Source organism: Scylla paramamosain, chromosome 19 (genome assembly GCF_035594125.1).
Source record: "Scylla paramamosain isolate STU-SP2022 chromosome 19, ASM3559412v1, whole genome shotgun sequence".
Taxonomy (NCBI): Eukaryota; Metazoa; Arthropoda; class Malacostraca; order Decapoda; family Portunidae; genus Scylla; species Scylla paramamosain.
In genome coordinates, this window is record NC_087169.1 from 22,236,142 (window position 1) to 22,261,959 (window position 25,818).

Below are 25,818 nucleotides of genomic sequence, written 5' to 3' on the forward strand. Positions count from 1 at the left end.
GGCTCACTCTGAGGGCGACGGGACCCAATCAGTAGGCGATGGGTCCTCGGTGCCTTCTTCAGGAGCGCAAAATGTCCATTTCAGCGGATCTACTGACGGAGGCACTGCTGGTGATGCTGGTGGCGTTAGTAGCTCTTATGTAGCAACAAATCACCTCCCTTCTGTAGCTACAAGAGGTGGAAGGCCCTGGTTACGCCCTGCGAGACGACGGACTGGTACAAGACGCTCCTCTTCCTCCTCCTTCTTCAGGAGACTCATGGCGTGGCTTCCCTGGCCCTTTGGGGAAGCCTCTTGGTTCTCCAGAGGCAGCAACGACCCCAATTTAAGGGCAGACTCAAGGAAATCACACTTCAGGGTCATTCACCAGCCAACAGGGAATGATCTGGCAGCAAGTCACCAGTCCTTCAACACCAAGCAGTCTTCTTTCCCTCAGCCCTTCAGCCCCCAGACTCAGTCCTTCGCAGCGCCGCCCTTCCTCACCCCGCCGTTCGGTGCGCCGCCTTTCAGCCCCTTCCAGCCCTTCCCGCAGCCCCCACAGCCGCAGTCCCACGTGTCACCGCCGCGCACTGTGGGTCCTCAGGTGGCGGATGTGTTGCAGGTAAATGTGACGTGCGTCGGTGGTAGTAGTAGTAGTAGTAGTAGTAGTAGTAGTAGTAGCAGGATTTGCCTAAAACTATTTCATAACCAAAGAACTTGTAAAAATAAGAATGATTTAACATGTCACTAACATACGCACCACAACTACAAACTAAACAAGAAATCAGTAAACAAACAAACCACAAATCACGAACTAAAACACACACACACACACACACACACACACACACACACACACACACACACACATAGACACACACACAAACCAAGCTTTACACAAACACCAACACCAAAAACACACCACCTGTGACACCCTCTGCGCCTCCATCAGGTATCGCCAGACACCCCCGCGGACACAGACCACGTGCCTTCCTTCGCTGCCAAGGTGTTCGTGGTGAGAGAGGCGCCCAAGGATTACTACCCGCCTGGCTACAGTCCGACAAACTCGCACGGACATCACTCAGTCGAAGTTCCCCGTACCAAGTTTTTCTGCGAGGAACAGCACTACTTGCCAGGGCTCTACGCGGACACTCAGCTGGGATGCAAGGTGAGAGAGACAGGTAGTGATAGGTTAAGGTCTTTAGTAACGTATTCTACCTCTGCGCCGCATCTCCACTACTTCCAAGAGGCTCTAGTAGTGTAGTTGAAGCTGCACGCGGGTTTTCAAGGCTTTGTTTTACGGTTCTAGTGAGATATTGACAAGAATTCTGCATTATTTACGGGAAAAAACGCTCTTGAAAACCGGTTCATCGTCTCTGCGGCCTTTGAGAAGAGATTTGAGGTGTGATTGGAGCAAATTCTGAAACACTTCTAGCCTGCACCTCTACTACTCTCAAAAGGCTTTAGCTAAAGTTACAGTGTTTTTTTTTTTTAAGTGTTTTTTTACGGTTCCGATGACATATTAATAAGATTTCTACATTATTGACAGGAGAAAGAGTCTCGAGAAGCACGCTTATCGCTTCTCCGGGCTTTGCAAATAGTCATGGTGAGGGAGCAATGCGTTTCTAAATACGGACCTTAAGTTTCCCGTAAACATCCACGGTCTCATTTCAACTCTATTCTGGGTATCAAATATAAGGAGTGTTTTTCAAAGTTTATACTCTCAGTTTAGTTCTGTTCTGGGTATCAAATATAAGGAGTGTTTTTCAAAGTTTATAGTCTCAATTTAGTTTTGTTCTGGGTATCAAATAGTTTTCTTTTTATTTGTGACATTCTATACTAAAAATCTGGATGCAAGAGAGAGAGAGAGAGAGAGAGAGAGAGAGAGAGAGAGAGAGAGAGAGATGAGAAGTCGAGAGGTCAAGTGAAGGAGAACAGACTCAGAGGGAGAGAAAGTTTACAGAAGGAAGAGGAGATGAATTGATAAAGCTGGGAGAAGGAGGGAGAGGAATGTAAAAAAGAAGAAACTCGCAGACGCAAATGAAATGTTGTGAGAGGAAGTGGAGGAAGAAAAGAATAAGAGAAAAAAAACGTAAATAACTCGGGAAATAAGAAAGAGAGGGAAAAAAATAATCAGAGAGAGAGAGAGAGAGAGAGAGAGAGAGCACGCCACAGATGATACCAAAGTGTTACCAACTTAACTGTCGAACCTTCCTTTCTTCTTACCTTCACATAATTATCATCATGACTCGCACCTTCCCTCTCCTTCATCACCTACTTCCTTACCTGTCAGCCTCACCTGCGCCAAAGTGAGAGGGAGAGGAACACGATCTCCTCTCACTCTCTCTGTCTCTCACTCTCTCATTCTCTCACTCCGTTATCTCTCTCCCCCTTTCTTCGGTCCCTCGCTCTCACTTCTTAACGGTCTCTCTCGCCGGAAAAGGATGCTCTCTCACTTTCTCTCACCATTCTCTCTCTCTCTCTCTCTCTCCCCTTCCTTCAATTCCTAGCTCTCATTTCTTGTGCTTTTTTCTTCGTCGATATTTCCTGTGTGTGTGTTTGTGTTGTGTGTGTGTGTGACTCTTTTTCTTTGTTCATTATATTTATTTTCAACTCTTTTTTTTTCTCTATATGTTTATTGCATCTAGTTTTGGTGAAGATCTATTTTTTCTATTATTTTTTAAGGTTTTACGCACCTACTCTGCGCCCGTATTCTGAAACTTTGTGCTCTGTCACCATCAACATTTTCAAAGCCCACAGAGATGATTAACCGGGTTCTCATGAGCGTCTCTCCAGCTCATAATATAGAAATCTCATTAACCTGTCACTGGAACCGTAAAAAACACCTTTAGGAACTCGCGTCACTTCAATTAGAGCCTTTGGAAAGTAGTGGAGGTGCGGTGAAGAAGTGTTTGAGTTGAGGTTGTCTCTGATGCGATCTTGTTTACCTTTCCTTCCTTCCCCAGGTCTTCCATATGTGCCTACCAGCGGCCGTGGGTAACACAATGACCAGCTTCCTGTGCCCAAACATGACGCTCTTCGATCAGTCCATCCTGCAGTGCAATTGGTGGTACTACGTGCGCTGCGAGGACTCTCATTTGAACTACGACGCGAACCTCCCCCTTGCGCTGAGCTACAGAAAGGTGAACGCCGCGCAGCTCCCCCTAACGGCCATCAAGGATTACAACTCGCTGTCCCTGCTTGATATCAGTGCCAGGACACCGAGGAAACTTGACGGAGGCGCTGAAGGAGGAGCTGTTGGGAGAATGGGTCTTGCTGATGTGGAGGAGGAGAAAGAGGAAGGGATGGAGGACGGTTCATTTGCTACGAGGAAGGATGAAACAGTTGGAAGGGATTTTGAAGAAGAGGAAGTGAAAAGAGGAGAACAAGAGACAGGCAGGAAAGATGCTGACGAAGAGGAAACGAAAATGGAAGAAGGGGAGATAGTTACAAGTGATACTGAAGAAGAACAAGCAAAAAATGGAAAGACTGAAGCGGGTAGAAGAGATGACGAAGAGGAAACTGAAAATGGAGAACAAAAGACATATAAGATAGATAATGAAGGAGAGGAAACTGAGAATGAAGAACAAGAGACACTCGACAGTGATACCGAACAATATGAAACCAAAAATGAAAAAGAGACGGATGAAAGAGATCCAGAAGAAGAGGAGAGTGAAAACAGAAAAGATGAGAAGGCCAGAAGCGATGTTGGAGAAAAAGAAGCTGATAACGGAAAAGAAAAGACAGTTAGAGATGAAAATGAAGAAGAAGAAGATCAAGATAGAGTTAAAAGGTCCTTATCATACAAATTATACAATATACAGAGCGAGAAAAGGTTTCTAAATGAGCGTAAACTAGAAGAGGTAAGAGAATATTGGGAGAGGGAGGAAATAAAAAGAGATACGGGTTTGTTAAGTAGAAATAAGAGACAGGAACATAATCTTGACTCTGTTCTTCTCTCTCGCCTCCGAATAAAAGGTTTCACGCCATATTCTTAATGTAATAAGCTGCCATTATGTATTATTTTATTTATTAAGCTTTTTCTCTTCCCTTTCTTGCTTAAACTTGTTATGTTCTTTATCTTTCTTTTATATTTTCTTGCGTTCCTTTCCTTTTTTTTTTAGTTATCACTTCCTCGTCGCAAGAAATCAAAGTTATCAAGAGAGAGAGAGAGAGAGAGAGAGAGAGAGAGAGAGTCTGGGGAGGGAAGAACAATCAAGAGACTTCGTGCCTGTAATTGAAATTGTTGTACACTTATTGTTACTGTTGTTGATGTTATTTTTTTATTATTTTATTATTATTATTATCATTATTATCATCATAACTGTCGTTGCTCAGTAATTACCTACAAATATTTAAACGTGTTCCGTCCAATAGAGTACCTTCATTATTATTACGAGATATACGTAAGTTAATTTTGTTGTATTATTTTTTTTTATCGAATATACCCGTGATGTAATGCTTCGTGTTTTTCTATGTATGTACTTGTATCTTCATTTATTTATTTATTTATTTTTTTTCTCTCTTTAGTATACAGAAGCGTTGATCGTATCTGTACAGGAATATTTGTATACGTGCGTGCGCATTTTGTGTTGTTTTTGTTTGTTAATCGTGTGTGTGTGTGTTGATATGATGTGAGTCATTTATTTTATATCCATACGTGTGTCCTGGAGATGTCTATGTAAATAAATAAGAGTTGTACTGCTGTTGTCATAGTTTTATTCTTTTATTATAAATAGACCATCTGGGAAAGGTAATTACATATACCTCATGCCAAAGAGAGTTACATAGACCTCCTGCGAACGAGAATTACATAGACCTCCTGCGAACGAGAATTACATAGACCTCCTGCGAACGAGAATTACATAGACCTCCTGCGAAGAGAATTACATAGACCTCCTGTGATGAAAATTACATAGACCTGCAAAAGAGTTACATAGAGCTTCTGCAAGAGAAGAGAATTACATAGACCTCCTGTGATGAAAATTACATAGACCTGCAAAAGAGTTACATAGACCTTCTGCAAGAGAAGAGAATTACATAGACCTTCTGCGAACGAAAATTACATAGACCTCCTGCTACTGAGAATTAAATAGACCACCTGCGAAAAAGAATTATAGAGACCTCCTGCAAAAGAATTACATAGACCTCCTACGTTTGAGAATTACATAGACCATAATTACATGGTGCGCTTGCTAAGGAAAATTACCTAGACCATACAGAATTATATAGACACACTATTCAGCATTCCCCTTACCCCCCCTCCCAGCCATTCTTGTCTCTATCAGCGAGAAGAGAAAGGCGAAAAATAATTAGTTAGTCCACTTGAGTGGAAATGTAGTACTGTACGAAAGCTGGCAGCCGGCAACGCAAAAGACCCAGACCGAGACCCAGCCAACCCAGGAGGATCCAAAACGAAGATGGCGTCTGTATCCCTGTGCCGTCATATTTTCCGGCTCTCTCCCCGTCTTACCAGCCACCCAGCCCCGCTACTCGCCAGGCAGGTAAATAAGACACTTATTAACACTCAGGTACCTCAAGTAACAGTTGTCATGGCGGATAAATAAGAATATTAGGGAAAAATAAGCTTGGGTACACTCCAACTTCGTATTTGCTTGTGTTTGCATTTTAGTTTCTTGATTATTTTAGTTATTTCTCTCGTATTTTACTTCAAGTGGATTTAAGGTTGCGTTACTGTGTCTGGGGCGTATTGCTTGTTGTGTATGAGGGCACTGTATCATGTATGTACGGAAGTATGTAGGGTATAGTGTTTATGTATGGATGGCCTTGACTGATGGCTCCCCCCGCCCTCTCTTCCGCAACCCCACAACACCCACCGGCACTCCACACTGCCTCCCCTTTCCTCTTAAGAGTTAATGCGCAGAAATGGTGTTAATTTACAACAGAGAGAGAGAGAGAATGATAATTACGTTTATAATTTCGGTTTGTGTTGCCACTTAACCAATAGACTGTACGTAACAATAGCCTTTCACAGGGTCTACATCTCATCCATTTTACCCTGTGAGAAATTAATAATAAGGTTATTTAATGAGGGGTTCCAGGGGGGAATGAAGCCCGCTTGGTTAGGTTAGGTTAAGTTAGGTTAGGTTGGTTAGGTTAGGTTAGGTTGGTTAGGTTAGGTTAGGTTGGCTTACCTTATGGGCTGGGGATCGACTGGGGAGTATTTGTTGAAACCTATAAATTTTACTGTATTTTCTAACATTTTGTGCTTTCACCTGTCCTCTCTCCTGTATCCTTACCGTGGCAGGTCCCAGGACACACCCAGGGCGCAGTACAAGCCATGCTGCTGATGTTAAACTGTCACTGCTATCATTAGAATCATGAACACAGTCTTGGAAATCCCAGTAACTTCCACTAGGGGCTTTTAGTAGTTAATGTTATAGAATTCTTATTATAACTATTACTAATCATGAAAAAAGCTTTGAAAACTACAGTAATTTCCACTACAGCCTGTTAATGAGTCTGAATCCTTGTTAGGCAGCCATTTTCAGTTACTATGGTTTCTCATATTGTAGGAAGGATAAGGGGGGATGTTATTGGTGTGTCTTTCACTTCAGCCTTACTTGGTGAGCGCCTGCAGCCTCTCCACCTCTGCCCACCGCGATGCCAAGATTTATGAGTCATCACTGGAGGCTGTCAAGGATATTGCTCCTGGCTCCAAACTACTGGTGGGAGGTGAGAGAGAGAGAGAGAGTTGTAATTTCATGACCTCAACACACCCACACCTCACCACCCTCAGATTTTTGTCTATACAGCATTGTATAATAAAAATAACACACCCAGACACCAATTTTTATAACATTACTGCCAATACTTACTCACCACCCTCATGTTACTCACCCTACCACCCTCAGGTTTCGGCCTCTGTGGCATTCCGGAGAACCTGATCGCTGGGCTGCTGCAGACGAAAGCTGATGGCCTCACGGTGGTCAGCAACAATGCAGGGGTTGACAATTTTGGTCTGGGCCTCCTGTTGAACCAGCGGCAAATCAAACGCATGATCTCCTCCTACGTTGGGGAGAATGCGGAGTTTGAGAGGCAGTACCTGAGTGGGGAGCTGGAGGTGGAGCTTACGCCGCAGGTGGGTAGTGGAGGTGGAAGGTAGTGTGTGTGTGTGTGTGTGTCTAGTTAGGTGTTTGTTTATTAATTGATTTTTTTTTTGTTTTTGTTTATTAATTGATTTTTTTTTGTTTTTGTAATTTATTTGTTGACTTGTTTTCTTGTTTTGTTTTATTGTTGTTGTTTTTTGTAGTGATGTTTGTTTGTTTGTGTGCATGTGTGTCTTGTGTTATATTGTTGTTATTATTATTTTTTTGTGTATATTTTGTTGTGTTTATCTTATGTTGTATTATTATTATTTCTTTCTTTCTTTGTGTGCATAATATTATTATCATTACTGTTATTGTTGTGTTTAGCTTTTTTTTTTGTGTGTGTGTGTGTTACATCATTCTTATTATAATTGTGTGTATCTTGAACTATTACTTTTCTTGTTTTATCTTGTGTTGCTTCATTATTATCATTACTGTGTTGAATCTTGCTTCATTATTATCATTACTGTGTTAAATCTTGTACCATATTATTGCTATTATCTTCATATACAGCATCAAATAACTCAGTCACAAAAACACATCAAGATAACTCAGTTGATTAAAGCATTATACATTTGACCATTATGAATACACAGTGACAAGTCTTGCTACCACCCCAGGGCACACTGGCAGAGAGGTGCAGGGCGGGAGGAGCTGGCATCCCTGCCTTCTTCACCCCCACAGGTTACGGCACTCTGGTTCACGAGGGCGGCTCTCCTATCAAGTGAGTGGCACCTTTGCTGGCTTTGTTATATTCTGTGGATATTTTAAACTTCATATTCTCGTTAAAATCATCCTAATGCATTGATAACATAACGTTTCCTTGCAAAATCTATCTAACATACCTGTCTATATCATACAGTAATTTAAGGAGGCCAGAATTCAGGAGTTTGGGTGAAAATTCTAGTTTTCTATGTTTTGAGTGTCATAGAAAATGTATGGTTCCTTGAATTGAATGGTGTGACTTATACTATGAGGGTTTGGGGAAATTTAAAGGTCCCCATCACACACAGTATAATATTATGCAACTGTGTATTTTCTATGTGTACTGTAGATAAACAGTAGCTGTCACAGTTTGAAGAACGGGGACATCCACTTCCTGTCAGCCCTTGGGCCCTCCTTGTCACTACACTACTGATGCACTGCACACCAGGAGGAACTGAACAAGAGAAGCATTTCCACAAAGAAGAGGAAGGTGGAGGGAATTGATTGTCTAATAAAACCCTCCCAACAAATCCATAATGTGCCACAGGCCCAATAAAACCTTCATAACACACCTGTCACATTACACAAGCCAACTAAACCTTCCTAACAGAACCATACCATCACATACCCCCATTAAAACACCCTTAAACACACCTATGACATCACACCCAACTGAACCTTCCTAATACACCCATAACATCATATTAGTCACTCCTCTCTCTCTCTCTCTCTCACCCTCTCTGTTGCCATATGTGTCTCTTATCTACCAGCCTCTTCTCCCCTACTTCTCTCTCTCTTATTGCAATGTATAACTCTACCTTTTCTCTCCTTCTCAGGTATGGAGCCAAGGGCGTGGTGGAGCTGCAGAGTGCCCCAAGGGAATGCCGAGACTTTGGAGGACGCAGTTACATCATGGAGGAGGCTATCACAGGGGACTTTGCCCTCATCAAGGCATGGAAGGCTGACAAGGCAGGAAACTTGATCTTCAGGTATTGCTGGTGCTGATGGTAGCAGTGGTGGTGGTGGTGGTTGTGGTGGTGCCCTCGACTGTTCATTGTAGGCAGGTGGAAGTAATAGAAGTGAGGTCCTTGCTTTGTATTTTAAAAGATAATTGAATACAGTGTTTATTTATTTTTTGACAACAGAACAGGAAGGAGTTAGAAACATCACTTTTTAAACCAACAAAACACACAATGAATTAACACCAAAAACTATAAAAAATATAAAAAACAACAATTTATCAACCAAGAGAACACTAGGAATGGACACTGACACTCACACTCCCACAGGAAAACAGCTCGTAACTTCAACCAGGCGATGGTGAAGGCAGCTCGCATTACAGTGGTGGAGGTGGAGGAACTGGTGGAGGTCGGGGAGATAGGAGAGGACCAAGTGCACATCCCGGCCATCTACGTGGACCGACTCGTGGTTGGAGAGAAGTACGAGAAGAGAATAGAAGTGAGTGTGCATGTACGTGCGTGTGTGTGTCTTTGTAGCTCCACGGTTTAACGAAATGTATGTTTTTATCTCTTATCCCGCAGTCCTCTCACTGATAACTTCGTGTGTTTGTTAAGAAGCTTCACATTTTCCTCCACACTCAGTCTACAGTTTAATGAAAGGTACATCTTAATTTCTGTGGCATAACAAAAGGTACATCTCATCTCCCACAGAGACTCACACTGAAGAAGGGGAAGAGCAGTGCCAGTGCCGCCACTCAGAACCCTGCTATTGCCATGAGGGAGAGGATCGTGCGCCGCGCTGCTCTTGAGTTCCAGCACGGCATGTACGCAAACCTTGGAATTGGAATGCCCATGCTTGCCAGTAACTACATTCCTGATGGTGAGTTGTATTTATTTATTTTTTTTTTTATGTATTTTTTGGGGTTGGGGGTGGGGGAGGTTTGACACTGGTTTCTGAATATTTCTACCACTACTACTACTACTACTACTACTACTACTACTACTACTACTACTACTACTACTACTACTACTACTACTACTACTGCCTACCTACTACTACTACTACTGCTACTACTACAACATCTATTATACTCTTGATTTGAGTGCTGGTGTGACTACTACTACAACAAGAAACATTACAACAAATACTTTTACTACATTACTATTACTTCACGAGCTCCCATCACCACCACAACAATGACGACTACCACTCCCACACCACCACTAATACCCCTTCTTCTTCTGCTGCTCCTTCAGGAATGGATGTGCAGCTTCAAAGTGAGAATGGTGTGCTTGGTCTGGGTCCCTTCCCAGCACCAGGGGAGCAGGACCCTGACCTGATCAACGCTGGCAAACAGACAGTCACCACCGTCCCTGGCGCCTCGTATTTCTCCTCGGATGACAGCTTTGCCATGATCCGCGGGTGAGAGAGAGAGAGAGAGAGAGAGAGAGGTGATTGGTAGATGAGTTGGTTGTGACTGAGTGAGGGTAAAAGAGATAATATGTTTTTTGAGTGCTAGAGCTACAGGTGTGAAGGTTTAGGCATGAAAGAGTGTAAAAGAAGATTCTGCATGGTGCAAAAGAGTGATATTAGTATAAGATTTAAATAAGACAGTGAAATACAAGGTGATAACATAAAATTGTTCTTTAAGAGTGAATGGCCCAAAGAAGATTATGTAGGATGAAAAAAAAAAGTGATGTTAAGATAGGATTTGAGTGTAAGAAAATGAAAAACAAATTCTAGGATAAAGAGAGACATAAGAGTGTGAATAACATATGATCAGGTCCCTTATACCCTTCACTTATTGGTATCAGAACCCTTATAAGTGTGCTTTGATTCCCTCAGAGGCCACGTTGACCTGACCATCCTAGGAGCCATGGAGGTGTCCCAGTACGGTGACCTTGCCAACTGGATGATCCCGGTGAGTGACCTCCGTGGCCTTGACCTTGTGTTGTGACCTGTGTTTCATTTTATTGGTGATGTGTTGTTTTTTTTATTACCTTATGTGACCTGTGTGACCTTGACTTTGTGTTGTACCCTGTGTTTTATTTTATTGATGTGACCTCATATTGTACTGTTTTGTTTTGTTGGCCACTGGTATTCTTGCCATTATTTTTATTAGTAGTTGTATTGTGCATTTTTTCTTGTGTAGTGTGTGTGTGTGTGTGTGTGTGTGTGTGTGTGTGTGTGTGTGTGTGTGTGTGTGTGTGGTGTCTTGTCTGGGTGTGTGCGTGATTGCCAGCTTGGTATATAGATAGATGGATTTTTATTGTTGCACTCCACTGAGGGGAGGTACTGGGGGGATTGGCAGCTTCTCCAGTGATGTCACCTCCTACCCACTAACAGTTCTATCATCTTGCCTGAAAAGTTTACAAGTACAGGCCCGTGTCTCATCCTTAACCTTCTTTAATTATCTACATCTTGCTTGAAATACTTAAAAATAAATATACACCAAGGCTATCGGTCTGTATGTATGCTTGAAATGTTTACAAATACCAAAACCTTCTCTTATCTTTAACCTTCACAACCAGCCAGAAATCTTACCCATACCCTTATCTAACCTTCATGCGCCATCCTCACTGCAGGGCAAGATGGTGAAGGGGATGGGAGGAGCTATGGACTTGGTCTCCTCACCGAACACCAAGGTAGTGGTCACCATGGAGCACCTGGACAAGAAGGGCGGCCACAAGATTGTCGAGAACTGCTCCCTTCCTCTCACTGGCAAGAACTGTGTGGATCTCATCATCACTGACAAGGTATACACTGCACCTGCTTCCTTGGGTGTTCAATGTCTTGTATTCTAAGTAGTAAAATCGTCATAATTCTGTTCAGCGTTCTTGTTTTTCATTTGTGGGTTTTGATGGCTTTTGAATCCCCATATTTTCAGGGTTATTAAGCAGTCTCAAGTGTTCTCCTTGTTATATCCTTCACACACCATCAGAGGTCTTTGGGTGTCCCTCTGGCCCCCTTCAAATTACCCACAACTTTATTCATCCTTGTCATATCCACACACCATCCTAGATCTTTCATCTTCCCACTGGTCTCCTTTCAAGCTACCCCATACTGATTATATTCCCTTCCTTCACCTCCTCCTGCCTGACACACTAATACCACCTCAGTGTTTACAGAATAACTGATGCATTCTTTATTTTTCTCCATTCCAATGTTCCTCTGATCATATGCCCTCATTTCTCCTGCCAACACCACCTCATTCTAAACAAAATAATCAACAGTTTCTCCATTTCCTTCAGTGTGTCTTCACTGTCAACAAGGAGGAGGGACTGACGCTTACAGAGATCGCTGAAGGGGTAAGCGTGGAGGACATCGTCTCCAGCACTGGTTGTCTCTTCTCTGTGGCTGATGACCTGAAGACTATGGCCCAGATTGAGGTGCCTGAGGAGTAGCCAGCCCTGTGTTACTTCCACGCTCCTGTGATGGGGAAGGAGATGGTGACAGGTGAGGGAAGACATGCCAGTGTTCAGTGTAGTGTAGTTGGGACTGGTGGGGTAAGAGATGTAGAGAGGTGAGAGAAGTAGTGCCATTGTCTAGTTTAGTGTATTTTGGGACTAACGGTTAAGAAATGGACAGAGGTGATGAGAGGTGCAATGTCAGTGTTACAGTAGTCTTACATATGGTGTATTCTGAAGTATGCATTATATATTGACTGTATTCATAACCTACTTGATATTTAAGCTGGTGATTATAGAAGGTTTAAAAAGGAGGGCATTACTAACAGACAAATGAGTGATGATGTAGAATATAATCAATACTAAGGCTTATACTTTTCATTGATACTGGATTCCTAATGCACAAACGTGTATTGTTATCACCTGCATATCAGTAAATTTACTAATACTAATTAATACATCATTGATAGCAGATCCATAATATAGGAACATATATCTACTTATCATTATCTATCTATCTATCTATCTATCAGTATATCGGGTCTTCATTCCCAGTAAAGGTGAATAGACAAGACAAGACTCCACAGTGTCTCTATAAGGACAAAAGTACTGAGGTGGGGGTGTTCCTGGTTCCCTCACTCTGTTGCACTGCTTAAGCTGAGAGTCAGTATAATAAGTGCCCAGAGAGGGAGGAGGAAAGGAAGGTTTAATTCACTGTTACTCAGTTACAGGTCTGTTGAGGAGACTTGTAGTGAAAAGATGTTTAGAAGAAGAATATGAAAGGTTAGAATGGTCTAGTCTCAATTTCAGGAATATTTTAAAGATTGTGATACCAAAAAATGTTGAAAAATAGAAAGTGAAGAGATAAAATTGTCTTTACTCGATTACATAGCTATTTAATAAACTGCAACACCAAAAGAAAAGTGTGAAAGAAGATAAAGGTTATTTTTTTTGTCTTTGCTTGATTACAGAATGATTCAATGGGCTTTAGTACCGTAAAAGATAGAATAAGGTTGATTTTGTCTGCTCAAGTCTCTATATAAGATGCATGAAAGGAAAATAAAAGCTTAACTTTGCCTTTTTTCTGTTTCAGGCATTTTACAGATCTTAGTACCAAAAAGCTTAAAAAGATCACATAGAAGCTTTATTTTATCCTTTTTCAATTACAAAACTATTTAACAGAAAAAAGTCCAAAATTAAATAGAAAAAGATAATAGTAAAATAAAATAGCCTTGTGGTGTAAATTTTAAAGAACTAATAAGCTTTTGCCAAACCCTAGTGTATAAAAAAAAAATAATAATAATAATAATAATTGAAGTTGTAAGTGCTCAGCGTTACCACTTCCCTATTGGTGGTGACTGGCCAGTACTTGATGATAAATAGCGTGTTCCTCGAGGCATTGTAGTGTTAAAGGTGACAGATGTATTATATTGTGTTGTGTTGTGTTGTGTTGTGTTTTGTTGCTTCAGGTATAAACATTTCTTTCTTTCCACAATTAGCAGCAAGTATCTCAAGATAACGTCATTTGTACTTACCTGTAGAGAGATTTGTATTTTACTACTGTGTATATATAATGACAACTTTTTTGTAATAAACATTGAAAAAGTATTGCATTTGTTAATTGATCAGAGAGAGAGAGAGAGAGTTTAATATATTGTTAGGTAGCTTTATATGAGTACAAGTGAGTGAGCCAGCTAGCGGCGTTAAGTTGCTATTTTTTTTTTTTTTTTTAAGCTGGCGCCGTTATCAATAGCACTGGGTGGAAGGAGAGCTGACATAAGCCAATCAGGTGACCTCTGAGCCCCTGGGTGTGTGAGGGTGTCCGTGTGTATGTGTGTTGGGAGAGAGAGAGATAGGAGGGGGGGGATGTTTACAGTAGGGAGTGTCGAGACAGCAGAAAAGCAATGAACATAAACATAAGGACGTGAAACATTCCGCTGACGAAGGAATATGAAAGGACCCTCTCATAAGACACTTTATCCACATTCCTCCTCCTGCACCGCACACACCATTAACATATTCTGTCTCTTTTCTCACATACAAAACGTTTATCTTTCTATTAATTCATTTTTTCACCCATGTATTCATTATACCTTAGTCTCCTCTTAAAATGCGAACGCTTCTTTAATGATTCCACTCATTATCTCAGCCCATCATCTCATATACAAACGTTTATCTATTTGTTCATGTACTCACCCATACAATCATTATCTTAATCTTCCACCTCACATACAAACGTTTATTTAACTATTTACTCACTTTTCCAGCTTCTCATCTCAAATAGAAACGTTTATCTATTTCATCAACACACTCATTATCACAGTCTCTCTCCTCACATGCAGCATTTTCTATCAAGTTGTGATTCTTATGTTATCGTAATCTACGGTAATATTCAGTAACGCCCAAGTTAAGAACATTTTCATAGTCCTTCATCCTTCTCTTTTCCCTCCATTATTTTCCCGCCCAAGCTTTCTTCGGATCCCGCCATAAATTTAAGAGAGAAAGAGACATACATAGCGACATACGTTCATCCCTCACTCCTCCAGTCTCGTCACCTAAACGCTTTATACTAAATCACCAAATATATATGTTCTCTTCGACGTCTTAACTCTATTAATTCAAAAAAATAGATAAAGTATCCTTCTTCACACCGGACGCTTATGTTAGACCGCCAGAAAACAAACAAAACAAAACAAAACAAAAAAACATCTAAATAAGCCATTTCTCACCCTAAAAACGCGCTGCACACATACACACACATCACAAACACCCTTTAGATAACCCATGCTGAGAACTAACATTGGGCAAAGCATGGAATAGGAGAAAAAAAGAAATAGATACACGAACAATCTCATGCTGTCTGTCCGGCAACTCAAAGCAGTGTTGCCAGAGAGGGAGTCGCACCTTTTGCCGCTCAGTGATCCTCCGCAGCTTGTGAAGGGAGGGTGTCATATTAGTGCATGTTGGGATTAATACAACGTTTTCCCTCCCTGACCTTGGAATAACAACGTGTCTATGAGGTCAGTAACACTAGTAACACCCATACAAGGTCAATTTTCACGTGTATCTTTAAAATCACTTGATAATGAGGTTAGATCGAGAATAAGGCATGGAAATGTGTATATTTTCACTCGTGTCTCCCGCTGGTCAGGTCACTGGGGGGGTCAGGGAGGGGTGGAGTGAGGGTGTGTTAGCGTAAGAGGGAAGCACGTGGGTCGGATACAGTGTGTGGTGTTAATTAAAGGTTAGTTATCATAAGTATCTAATGAAATGATATCGCTAATTTGACAAGTGACTGGGTGGTTAAGAGAGAGAGAGAGAGAGTATAAATATTAACTGTGTATGTTTATATAAATCAGTTGCTATATCTATTTATAAATGTTCTTGTTTATTTTATTATATAACTGCCGATATGTAGAAGTAATTACTTAATTGTTGTTACGTAAGGGAGTGTGGTTAAGATATACGTACGGTTTTTACTACTACTACTACTACTACTAGTAATACACTTAATTTGCTCTTCCAATAAATAAATAAACAAATGAATAAATGAGAAAGATTTCCATATTGTATCACACTCCACTACTTTTACACGCTCATCCACTCCTCTCCACTCTATCCATCCACTCATGTTAACCCCAACCAATCTGCACTCCACTCCTGTCCATCACTCCACGCACACGCTCCTCTCATTTCTTCCTCTGTCTTCCACTCTCATTCACTCCTGTCAACGTCACTCACTTCCAGCTGATCGTGGATGGAATAAGTGTCCTCTCCACCTTTCGTCCACTGGATTGAATAATTAATGGATAAAAAAAAAATTGAGTGGAATGAAGCTCTTCTAGGGAGATTTAAACTTGTATGTATCTCTCTCTCTCTCTCTCTCTCTCTCTCTCTCTCTCTCTCTCTCTCTCTCTCTCTCTCTCTCTCTCTCTCTCATTTTCCGTTTTTTATATTTTTTTTGTTGTTTATTTTTGTATTTGTTTATTTTATGTTTTGTTTTATTTATTATTTTATTCTGTCTATTGTAGTTTATTTATTTATTTATTTTTGTTTTTGTTGTGATTGGTTTTATTATTTTTTTATTGTTTTTAACCTGTTTGTTTTGATTTATTTATTGTTTCAAGCTATCTCGGTCTAGTGCATACACGTGTCATTGCAAACTCGGCCCGTACCAAACTCGTCCCACTGGAAACGAGAGAGAGAGAGAGAGAGAGAGAGAGAGAGAGAGAGAGAGAGAGAGAGAGAGAGAGAGAGAGAGAGAGAGAGAGAGAGATTGTTTTTTCTAGGAGCATTAATGAAAAAAAAAAAGTTTTCTTCAGGTAAGCTAATAAATTACTTCGTTTCCTGTACAGTATTGACTTCAGCCCTTCACTACTTTTAATTAAATTGACTTGAAATTGAGTTCATTTCACTTTTTACAATCGACATTTAAAGGACTTGGCATTTTGTATCCAGAAAAGTAATCACACACACACACACACACACACACACACACACACACACACTCAGTAGGCTAAAGTGGTAACGTGCAAGGTTCGTGCACTCCTGAAGGCAGCACGCGGATGGGGTTGGGGTGGGGGGTGTTGGGGAGGCGATGTTGGAAAAAGGACGTTTGGTGGGGAAAGAAAACGGGAATGAGGCGTGGGGTGGGGGAGGTTAAGATGGTAAATGAATCAGCGGTTGAGGGGAGATGGCGGGAGGTAAGATGTTGGGGGGGGGGGGGGGGGAGGCGTGAGCGTGTGTGTGTACTAAGCAGACCACCACACGAGAGAGAGAGAGAGAGAGAGAGAGAGAGAGAGAGAGAGAGAGAGAGAGAGAGAGAGAGTTTTAGCCTATGTATACTATCCTTGTTCCTAGATTAGTTAACCGTGGGAGGGGAAGGAGTAAGTGGCTGTAATCTGGTTTAATCCTTCTATGCAAGGTACGCTCCTCTCTCTCTCTCTCTCTCTCTCTCTCTCTCTCTCTCTCTCTCTCTCTCTCTCTCTCTCTCTCTCTCTCTCTCTCGTGTGTGGTCATGTGTGTTAGGGCGTCATGCAGTCCCTCACTTCCGCACGGGGCACCCAACCGTTGCTTTGGTGTCATGATGTTAATGCTCTTCAGTCACTCAGTCAGTTGCAGTGTTGTGTATCCTGTTTGTCGTACTCCCAAACACTCAGGAGTTCTATCTTAACTCATCGTAACAGTCAGGTTTTCAAGGATATTTTGCTTTTTTTTCGTGATTCTATTGATAGCTTGAAATTATGCAGCGCGAGTGAGTTAGATGTTTGTTTGTTTTCAGGTTCCTGTGATGTTTGGTGTGCATTTGTGCTTGTGTTTTCAGTGTAAAATCATCGAGTTTCATTAAGATGTGATCATTAATGAGAGAGAGAGAGAGGGAGGGAGGAGACTAATATATTTTCAAACCTAAACACTGGAAAAATCTATAAAGAAACTAAGGAATGTGTGTCCAGTCTAAGGAAACTAAGAAATGTGTGTCCAATATATATAGAAATTAAAAAAAAATTCTTTGTAATATCTCTGATTTCTGCATCAATAGAAAACAAAAAAAGAGGACCCAGCTAACCCCCTTTAGTTAATCACATTTGATCTCCTTCATCTCACTCCCAGTCTTCTTATCTTAGAATCCAATGCTTCCTTTGTCATATTAGGCAATGTAAATCAATGTGTTTCAGTTTCTATAAGGAAGTTCCTCAGTTATTTATTTATTTATTTATTTATTTATTTATTTATTTATTTATTTATTTTTTTTTGACAAAGTGTCCATTCAACAGGGACCAAGAAACTGGTGCCTAATTCTTTAAGGAAGTGAAAGTTTCTCAAATCTAAGAAGACCTACAAACTTGTGTCCAATCTAAGACTAACAACTTGTGTCCAATTGAAGACTGACAAATTAGTGTGCAGTCTTTAGGGAATGAGAAATTTGTGCTCAATCAATAAGGAAACTAAAGAAAAAAAATGTGGTCAGTTTAAGGAAACGAAGAAATTTGTGTCTAATCAATAGGAAAACTAAGAAATATGTGTCCAGTCTGTAAGGAAGTACGAAATTTATGTTCAGTCTATTGAGGAAACTAAAAAAATTGTGTTCGGTCTTTAAGGAAACTAAGAAATTTGTGTCCAGTCTAAGGAAACGAAGAAATTTGTGTCCAGTCAATAGGAAAACTAAGAAATTTGTGTTCAGTCTATAGATAAACGAGTAAATTTGTGTCCAATCAATAGGGAAACTAAGAAATTTGTGTCCAGTCTAAGGAAACAAAGAAACTTGTGTCCAATCTATAGGGGAACTAAGAAATTTGTGTTCAGTCTATAAGGGAACTAAAAATATATCCACTCTATAAGGAAATCAAGTGCCTATCATTTTTTTTAGCAACACCAGCAAACCAAGTGTCCATTTTAAGGAAACTACGAAAGGTTTGTCAGTTTTTAACGAAACTAGGAATATGTCAATTTTTAAAAGGAAACAGAGATTTGCCCATTTCAAGGAAGCTAAAAACGAAACTTGTCCATTTTTAAAGAAACTTTTAATGTGTGTCCATTTAAAGGAAACTAAAAATGAGTCGTCCATTTTTAAGGAAACTGATCAACGTGTTTAATTTTAATAAGGCGACTATAGAGATACGTATTCATTTTCAAGATGTCTCCATTCTTAATGAGACGAATTTGTGTCCATCCAGAGAGAGAGAGAGAGAGAGAGAGAGAGAGAGAGAGAGAGAGAGAGAGAGAGAGAGAGAGAGAGAGAGAAGCACACCTGATACTCTCACCGGAAAGAGAAGCTGTAATTCCACAGGTGTTGCTTCACGCACGCCCAGGTATTCAAATTTATAATTTTAATTAGAACCTCTGCAACTTTTTTTTAACATTCTAGTGTACCTTAAATTTCGTTCAATTGAGTGTAGTTAAAGGTTGAAACGACTCATTAACTCTACTCTAATGATCGTTTTATAGACACGCTTCATAAAATGTACTCAGTCGCATTAGATTCGTCAGTTTATCAAAGACCTTCATTAGTCGTTCCCGTGTGCTTGCTCTGACTCATTCTGATTTATTTTTTTAATCTAATCTTCACTCACCTCTGTTGGCTGTGCGTCTGTTCTCACCACCCTAGATAATCACATTTTCTTCGTCTAATCTTCCCCATTCATTTCTGTTTGAGTTTTCTGTTGTGGTAACTTCCTGAGGCAAGAGTCGACCAGTATTCTCACCCCTTCATCCTTCTCACAGTCAAGCTCTTGAAATTACTTGCATCTTTTCGTCTTTTTTTTTTTTTTTTTTTTTTTTGCCTCTTATTTTATCCACTTCCCTAATGCAATAGTTAGGTTTCAAGACGCTTATCCTTCAATTTTTGACTACCGCTTTGGACCCTTTTCTGGGACTGGCATCTCAGTGTTTTTTATATATATTTTTTTTATTGGATTTATGTTGCCCTTGGCCAGTGGCCTTCCTACATAAAAATAAATAAATAAATAAATAAACAAATAAAAATAAAATTCTGACTCCTTCATTCCTTTCGCTTTATAATTCTTAAGCTAACACCATTTAATGTTCTCCCTTGTCTTTTATTCTGTCCACCTTCCTGTTTCTTCACTCTTCCTTGAACTGACTGCACATTCATCTTCCTCCTGCCTTTACTCCTCCTTTCTAATGCAAGATCTGACCAGTATCTTCACTCCTCCGTTGCTTTCACTGTAGTGGGATATAAATATGAAAATACTCTGAGTGGGACAAGTGCTGGAATTTTCTACCTGGCAGCGGAAATAATGATCTGACCACGAGGGCTCACTTGGCGATCTTGACCATAGGCATGACAGGTTAAGGATCAGCGTGGTGTTGCCATATGTTATAGTAAACTTGTATTACGTCTTTCTCTTAGCTCTTATTCCGTGTATTTATCTTCCTAATGCAAGAGTTATCCAGTACCTTCACTCCATCTCATTCACTAGTAATCTGACTTCTTACACTCTTCATTTCCTCTTCCCTCTTGATTCTCTCCACCTTCCTCATACAAGAATTAACCAGTACCTTCACTCCTTCATTCCATTCACTAATAATCTCAACCTTTCCTCCATTCTCTCCTCTTCCTTTCCCTTCTTTATCCTCTCCACCTTCCTAATGCAAGAGTTATTAAACCTTCACTCTTTCGCTAATAATCTTAACAACCTTTGCTACACATACAACTCTTCCTCAATCACCCTTGCTTCCATTACAACCACGCTTAATAGACGACCAATTTCAATAACCACAGTTTATGGAAGGTAATTACTAGTTGAAGTGAGGAAGGTGGTTGACTGGTTAAGTTTAGGGAGAAAAGGAGGGACGGTAGGAGAAGGAATGTGCGTCCCTCCTGCTGGGGTTATAATCCCGGCCAAGCTATCCCTCGGAGTCGCAGTGGTGGGCGTGACGGCGTAGTGGTCAGTTGAGGACGTGAGGGAGGCGTCAGATGTTGGCAGGTGAGTTTGTTTAGGTTGTGTTCCATCAGTTTGAGTTAGATTGTGTATTGCTGAGTCTACCTCTGTCCACCTGTCTGTCCTTCACTAATACAATCTATTCTTATGTGTCTCTAGTTTGGTTGTGGTTGTGTTGCCAGATAGACTAACAGTTGCTTTATCATGTAAGTTTGGTGTAGTTGTGCTCGATTGATAAGGAAACTAAGAATCGTATCTAAAGAATGTTGTGTCGGATTCCTAACGTTGGTTGTGGTCGTTCGGTCACCTTCACAATACCTTGCCTTATCTTTTACGCAATTGGCTGACTGGTATTCGCTATCGACTCTGAGGAGGTATTTTAATTAAGATAAGGTATTTTAATCGCCAGCAAATATGTATCGATTCACGAGTAGCAGTAGATGGCAGGAATGGACTCGGTAATCACGTTGTTAGTGCTGAGTCAATAGGGAGCTTTAAAGGGTTAGTATAAATTTATGAATAGTTTATAGTTACAGGGACTGCCACGTATAGGCCTGGTGGTTTTCTTGGCATCTTGTTTGCTTGTAATGTCGTTTTCTTTCACGCTATCTAGCTTGGGGTAAGACGACATGCATTCACTGTATTCTTAGTGGGGGAAACGAAGGAAAAATGTATTGAAAAAGGAGGAGAAAAAAGATTTATTATTGTTTAATGGGATGAACGTTTGTCTGGACGTGAATCTTAAATTTTTCGTGGCAATAGTAGTAGTAGTAGTAGTAGAACAAGAACTTCAGATAGTCTTTGTAGAACCTAACCATTCTCTCACAACCTGATCAGTATTACCAGCAACAGCAGTAGTAGTAGTAGTAGCAACATCAATAGAAACAATGTATAACTGACAACTTCCCTCACTCCCTTGGTAACCTGACTCGAGTACCTGCAGATTAACAGGTCACGTATCAGGTCAACCCTCAGGTCGCCTCACCTCACGGTCCCTCCACCCTTCCTTTACCTGCCCTTCCTCCTTGCGGGTTGTAGCCAGGTGTGGGAGGAACGAGGCCCTCACACCTGCATTACACAGGTGTCTTGCCACATGCTTGAATTGCACATCCATCTACATTCTTTAATTTAATACATGGAACTGCATAGGTGGGTGGATGTATGAATGGATTAGATAGATAAGTAGGTTGATAGCTGGATAAGTTGATTGATAGGCAGGTAAGTGGATGGGTGAGTATATAGAGTTGAGTAATTAGTGAAGTGTTTAGGTAATTTAGTTAATATAAATAGATAAGTAAGTTGACAGATGGTTGGATATACAGATAGATGGATAGATTGATAAACGTACTGTATTACTGGGTAGGTAGTCAGTTTTGATCATTGTTACGTGTAGTTTAGTTAATTCAATCCGTCAGTCAGGTTAGTTTAGATGATTATTAGGTTTTTTAACTGGTTAATTGGTATCAGGCAGGTAGTAGGATAATTAAGTAGGTAGTTAAGTTAGGTGAGGTTGAAGTAGTCAGTTAATTAGTCAGGTAACAAGGTACTCTATTCAGGTGAAAATAGGTAAATGATTATAAGCTACATGGCTAATGACAACAGCATTTAGTTAACATTATCAAACCTAGAAGTAAATAAAGATCATAAATTTGTAAGATGAAAGAGGAAGAGAAAATAAATAAATGTGCACTCCAAAACTGTAGGTTACAAAATAAATAAATAAGTAGATGAAAATAAGTATGAAAGGAAGTGAAAATATATAAATACGCACGTTAGAACTGCAGGTTACAAAATAGATAATTAAATGAAAAATGGACTTGATTTATAGTTTACAAAAAAAAAAAATAAATAAATAAATAAATAAATAAATAAATCGATAAAATAAACTCTGACATTTCAATTAAAGTTTACCCCTAAAAAATAATAATAATAATAAAAACTAGAACATCAACACTACTATTTTTGTTACGATTATTTTACTTTCTCAATTTGCATGTTCAGTTCCTGCATCTCAATCACATTACAGCCTCCGCAGGTGAAGCACAGGTGTTTTGCCTGTGCACATCTGCTGATCTGAAAATATTAATGAGTAAGCACAGGTGTGGGCGAAAATATGAAATGCTGTTACACATTCCACATTGAGTTACTATGAAGTGTTCGAGTTACTAAGAAAAGTGTTTGTTGTGTTCTCAGTACGGGAGACGAGAGAGGTAAACAGGTTGGGGTCACGTGATGAAATTGAGGGAGGCTGGGAGGCTGGGAGGCTGTGTTAGGATAGCACATCACTGGGAGAGACAAAGATGGGAGGGCAGCAGGGTAAGGACTGGGATAGCGTAGCGAGAAAGAAAACGAAAAACGCTAGATTTGAATTGAGCGAGACTGAGTTAGAATCGCCAGTGACTAGGATAGAATACCAAGATAGGAAGGACTGGCATAGCTTAGCGGGAGATAGAACGAAAAACGCAAGGTGTGGATTGAGCTAGGTTAGGTCAGGATAGCGCGTGAATTGAGCAGCTTAGCGTGAGATAGAATGAGAGCGCTAGATACAGTGAAAAATGGGATTAAGAGCGTGAAATGAATAGAGTAATGCAAGATGAGAGTGCAGAATGGGATAGGATAGCGTGAGGTGGAATAGGATGGCGCGAAATGGGACGAAAACACGAAATTTGAGTATTAAATGGGATTGAGTGAGGTTGGGATAGGTTAGCAGAAGAGAACGCTTAACCAGAGAGAGAGAGAGAGAGAAAAAGTGTAGTTCAGACTATAAAACCATTGATTATTTGATTTATTTGAATAACATTACTATACATGTTGACGGTCAGAAGTAGCTGTGTGTGTGTGTGTGTGTGTGAGGCATGAACACGTAGCTTAGTAACACACACACACACACACACACATGGCAGGATGGCACGAGGGGGGAGAGGAAGGGAGCAGGCATGAGTGAAGGGGTGTGGGGAAGCCATGGGGAGAGGGAGACAGGTTTTGGGGTCATGCTGTCAGTTCAACTCCAGCCTACAAACATTACTTCCGGTCCCGTCATGAGGTGTGTGCGTTCGTCCAGTTGTTATGGCACCGTTTACAACCTGCTGTGCGTGTTTGAAGCCTCTGTTGCTGCGTGGGTTTGGTTTTCGCTTGTGTTTGCTGTTCTGCCTCCTGTGAACTCTTAATTCTCGTGCTTAGTGAGTTAAATAGTCTGTCTTTCCGTCAACCTGCCTTTTTTTCAGTAATTGTCAATGTTTACCTGTCTAACTATCTAATTGTCATGTTTAGGAGTGAATAATCGCTTGTATTCTTCATCTTGTCTGTCTGCCTTTAATTGTCATGTTCTTGGGGGTTAAATGGTCTTTCTGTCAACCTGTCTCTTTTTTCAGTAATTGTCAATGATTACTTGTCTATCTAATTGTCATGTTTAGAATTGAATAATCTAATGTTTTTTTTTTCTTTGTTTAAATGGTCTGTCTTTCTGTCCCTGTCTGAATTAAATAATCTACCTTTTTGTTTACCTGTGTACTCGTTTGTCATGCTTAGTGGGTTAAATGTTCAGTGTTTGTTTACCTGTCTTTCTTTTCAGTAATTAGTCTACCTGTTTATCTTTATTCCGTTTAGTAGAATTGAATTATATACCTTTCTGTCTACCTGTCTGTCCTTAACTGTCATGTTCTTGGGGTTAAATTGTCTGTTTCTTTCTGCCTGTCTGTTCTGTCAATAATTATCATTGTATACCTATCTTGAATTGTCATATTCATTAAAATTGAATTATCTACCTTTCTCTGTACTGTTCTTAATGTTTAGGTAATTGAAAGAGGTGAATAATAGATATTCTTTAATTTATCAACCTGTTTAATGTATATACTGTAACGAAGACCCACCTTTGTCCTCGGCCTCGTTGCTCCCTGGCTCTCGATACTCTGGCCAGCCCACCCTTGTCCTCGGTCTTTTTGCTCCCTGGCCCTCTGTACCCTGGCCAGCCCGGTTCGTCTTGAGTACACGGTGGTGACGGCCCTACTTCCAATGGCATAGTGACCTGCAACTCGCCTCTTTCTCTGCATGAATCACCTCGCCATCTGGTCTCGCTCCTGGTGTCCTCGCCCTCGCCCGCCTGCCACCCTTTCCACCTATGTCGGTTAAGTAAACAGTCTTTTCAATTTCCGTGTATTGTCCGTTACCCGTGTACAGACACCTATTGCGAGTTCGCGCCCCCCTCCCGGATCACTTGCCGACCCTCGAAAGAGTTCTTGAAGGAGCACGAACCGCTTTCAAAACTTTTGGGCGACTCAAATTGGAGCGCAGATACACTCCATGCCGCTGCGGGTGCCTCACTGCCCGCTGCCGCCGGCCTTTGTCTTCTGCCTGCCGCATCCCCTCGCTGCCCCTCATGCCGCTTCCAATCAAGATCCAGCTCTTGTCCACGTGACTTCCGTGACCAATCAGCAGCTGGGGGCCCATCACGCAATCAGGAATGGCGGGAGACTTGCCCCCACATGATGAAACAGCAGGCAGGAGGCGGTAATGGCTGCTGTTGCTACTTTGATAATCATTACTTATTTAAAAGGTATATCTGTTCATTTATTACTTATCCAACGTGCTGTTAAATTCCCTTACTAACAACAAAATGCAATTCAAAGCCTCCAAAAGTTGTTTACTAGACTAACTAGAGGACGGAACATTCTCTCTTTTCAACGGTGCATTTAAAGTTACACAACCTTTCAAAACACCCCCAAACATTCCCATTTTACTTACGAAACGAAGACAACATTCTCTCTTTTCAACGGCGCATTTGAAATTACACCACCTTTGCCTAGCGGAGAACCAATAGCGTGGCAGGGAAGGATGACCTATTAATCCTGTGGTCCAATAGGCAGACTGCACTGAGGGGGTTTCCTTAATTACATGAAAGGTCTGAATTGCGGACAAGCGCCTCCAAACATCGCGTCCAATTATGGTTTTAGCTCACCTACTGAAGCCAGGTGTTGTTGTTGTGGCCTACTGTGGTGTTTGCGGGTCACTGCAGTCATTTTTGTTCTTGTTTAGGTCATGTGTGTAAAATTATAAGGCGAATTTCTACTTTTCTTGGTGTTATTGCAGTCTTAGTGTTGTCTCTGGTTCTTTGGTGTGAATTTTTCAGGTTTAGGTCACGTGTTTAAAGTCATGAGGTGTATTTCTGTCTTGTGTCATTGCAGTCCTTAGTGGTGTTTGTGGTTCACTGTGCTCACTGATACGTCATGGTCAGATGGCTAAGCTTAGTGGCAATTAAGTAGT

The 25,818-nt window shown here is 40.8% G+C and overlaps 3 protein-coding genes across 6 annotated transcripts in view; all 3 read left to right on the forward strand.

The window, feature by feature from the left end:
- The window catches only part of LOC135109924 (uncharacterized), a 21,761-nt gene extending 17,080 nt beyond the window's left edge, over positions 1–4,681 (forward strand). For both annotated transcript variants that reach the window (XM_064021823.1, XM_064021822.1), the window contains 3 exons: positions 1–598; positions 929–1,144; positions 2,943–4,681. The exon at positions 1–598 is cut by the window's left edge and continues 72 nt beyond it. In XM_064021823.1, the coding sequence (XP_063877893.1) occupies positions 1–598; positions 929–1,144; positions 2,943–3,974 (1,846 nt within the window). In that variant the 3' untranslated portion in view covers positions 3,975–4,681. The remainder of the gene's footprint in view (positions 599–928; positions 1,145–2,942) is intronic.
- A 643-nt stretch (positions 4,682–5,324) lies between these two features.
- On the forward strand, positions 5,325–13,765 carry LOC135109925 (succinyl-CoA:3-ketoacid coenzyme A transferase 1, mitochondrial-like). 2 transcript variants are annotated; one of them, XR_010272958.1, is made up of 12 exons: positions 5,325–5,480; positions 6,555–6,672; positions 6,852–7,078; positions 7,706–7,809; positions 8,627–8,779; positions 9,080–9,248; positions 9,461–9,629; positions 10,007–10,172; positions 10,596–10,671; positions 11,336–11,506; positions 12,002–12,206; positions 13,251–13,765. XR_010272958.1 is itself a non-coding variant. In XM_064021824.1 (11 exons), the coding sequence occupies exons 1-11, from the start codon at positions 5,397–5,399 to the stop codon at positions 12,152–12,154; spliced, it is 1,590 nt and encodes a 529-aa protein (XP_063877894.1). In that variant the 5' UTR covers positions 5,325–5,396; the 3' UTR covers positions 12,155–13,765. The 2 variants fall into 2 exon arrangements, 1 of the variants encoding a protein (XP_063877894.1); XM_064021824.1 differs by having other exon boundaries at positions 12,002–13,765.
- A 154-nt stretch (positions 13,766–13,919) lies between these two features.
- The window catches only part of LOC135109922 (nascent polypeptide-associated complex subunit alpha, muscle-specific form-like), a 69,980-nt gene continuing 58,081 nt past the window's right edge, over positions 13,920–25,818 (forward strand). Inside the window, exon 1 of one of the 2 annotated variants that reach the window (XM_064021818.1) lies at positions 13,920–15,177. The gene's annotated coding sequence lies outside the window, so the exon portion shown is untranslated. Of the gene's footprint in view, positions 15,178–19,850; positions 20,605–25,818 lie in introns of those variants that run through there. The other variant, XM_064021819.1, reaches the window with a different exon arrangement.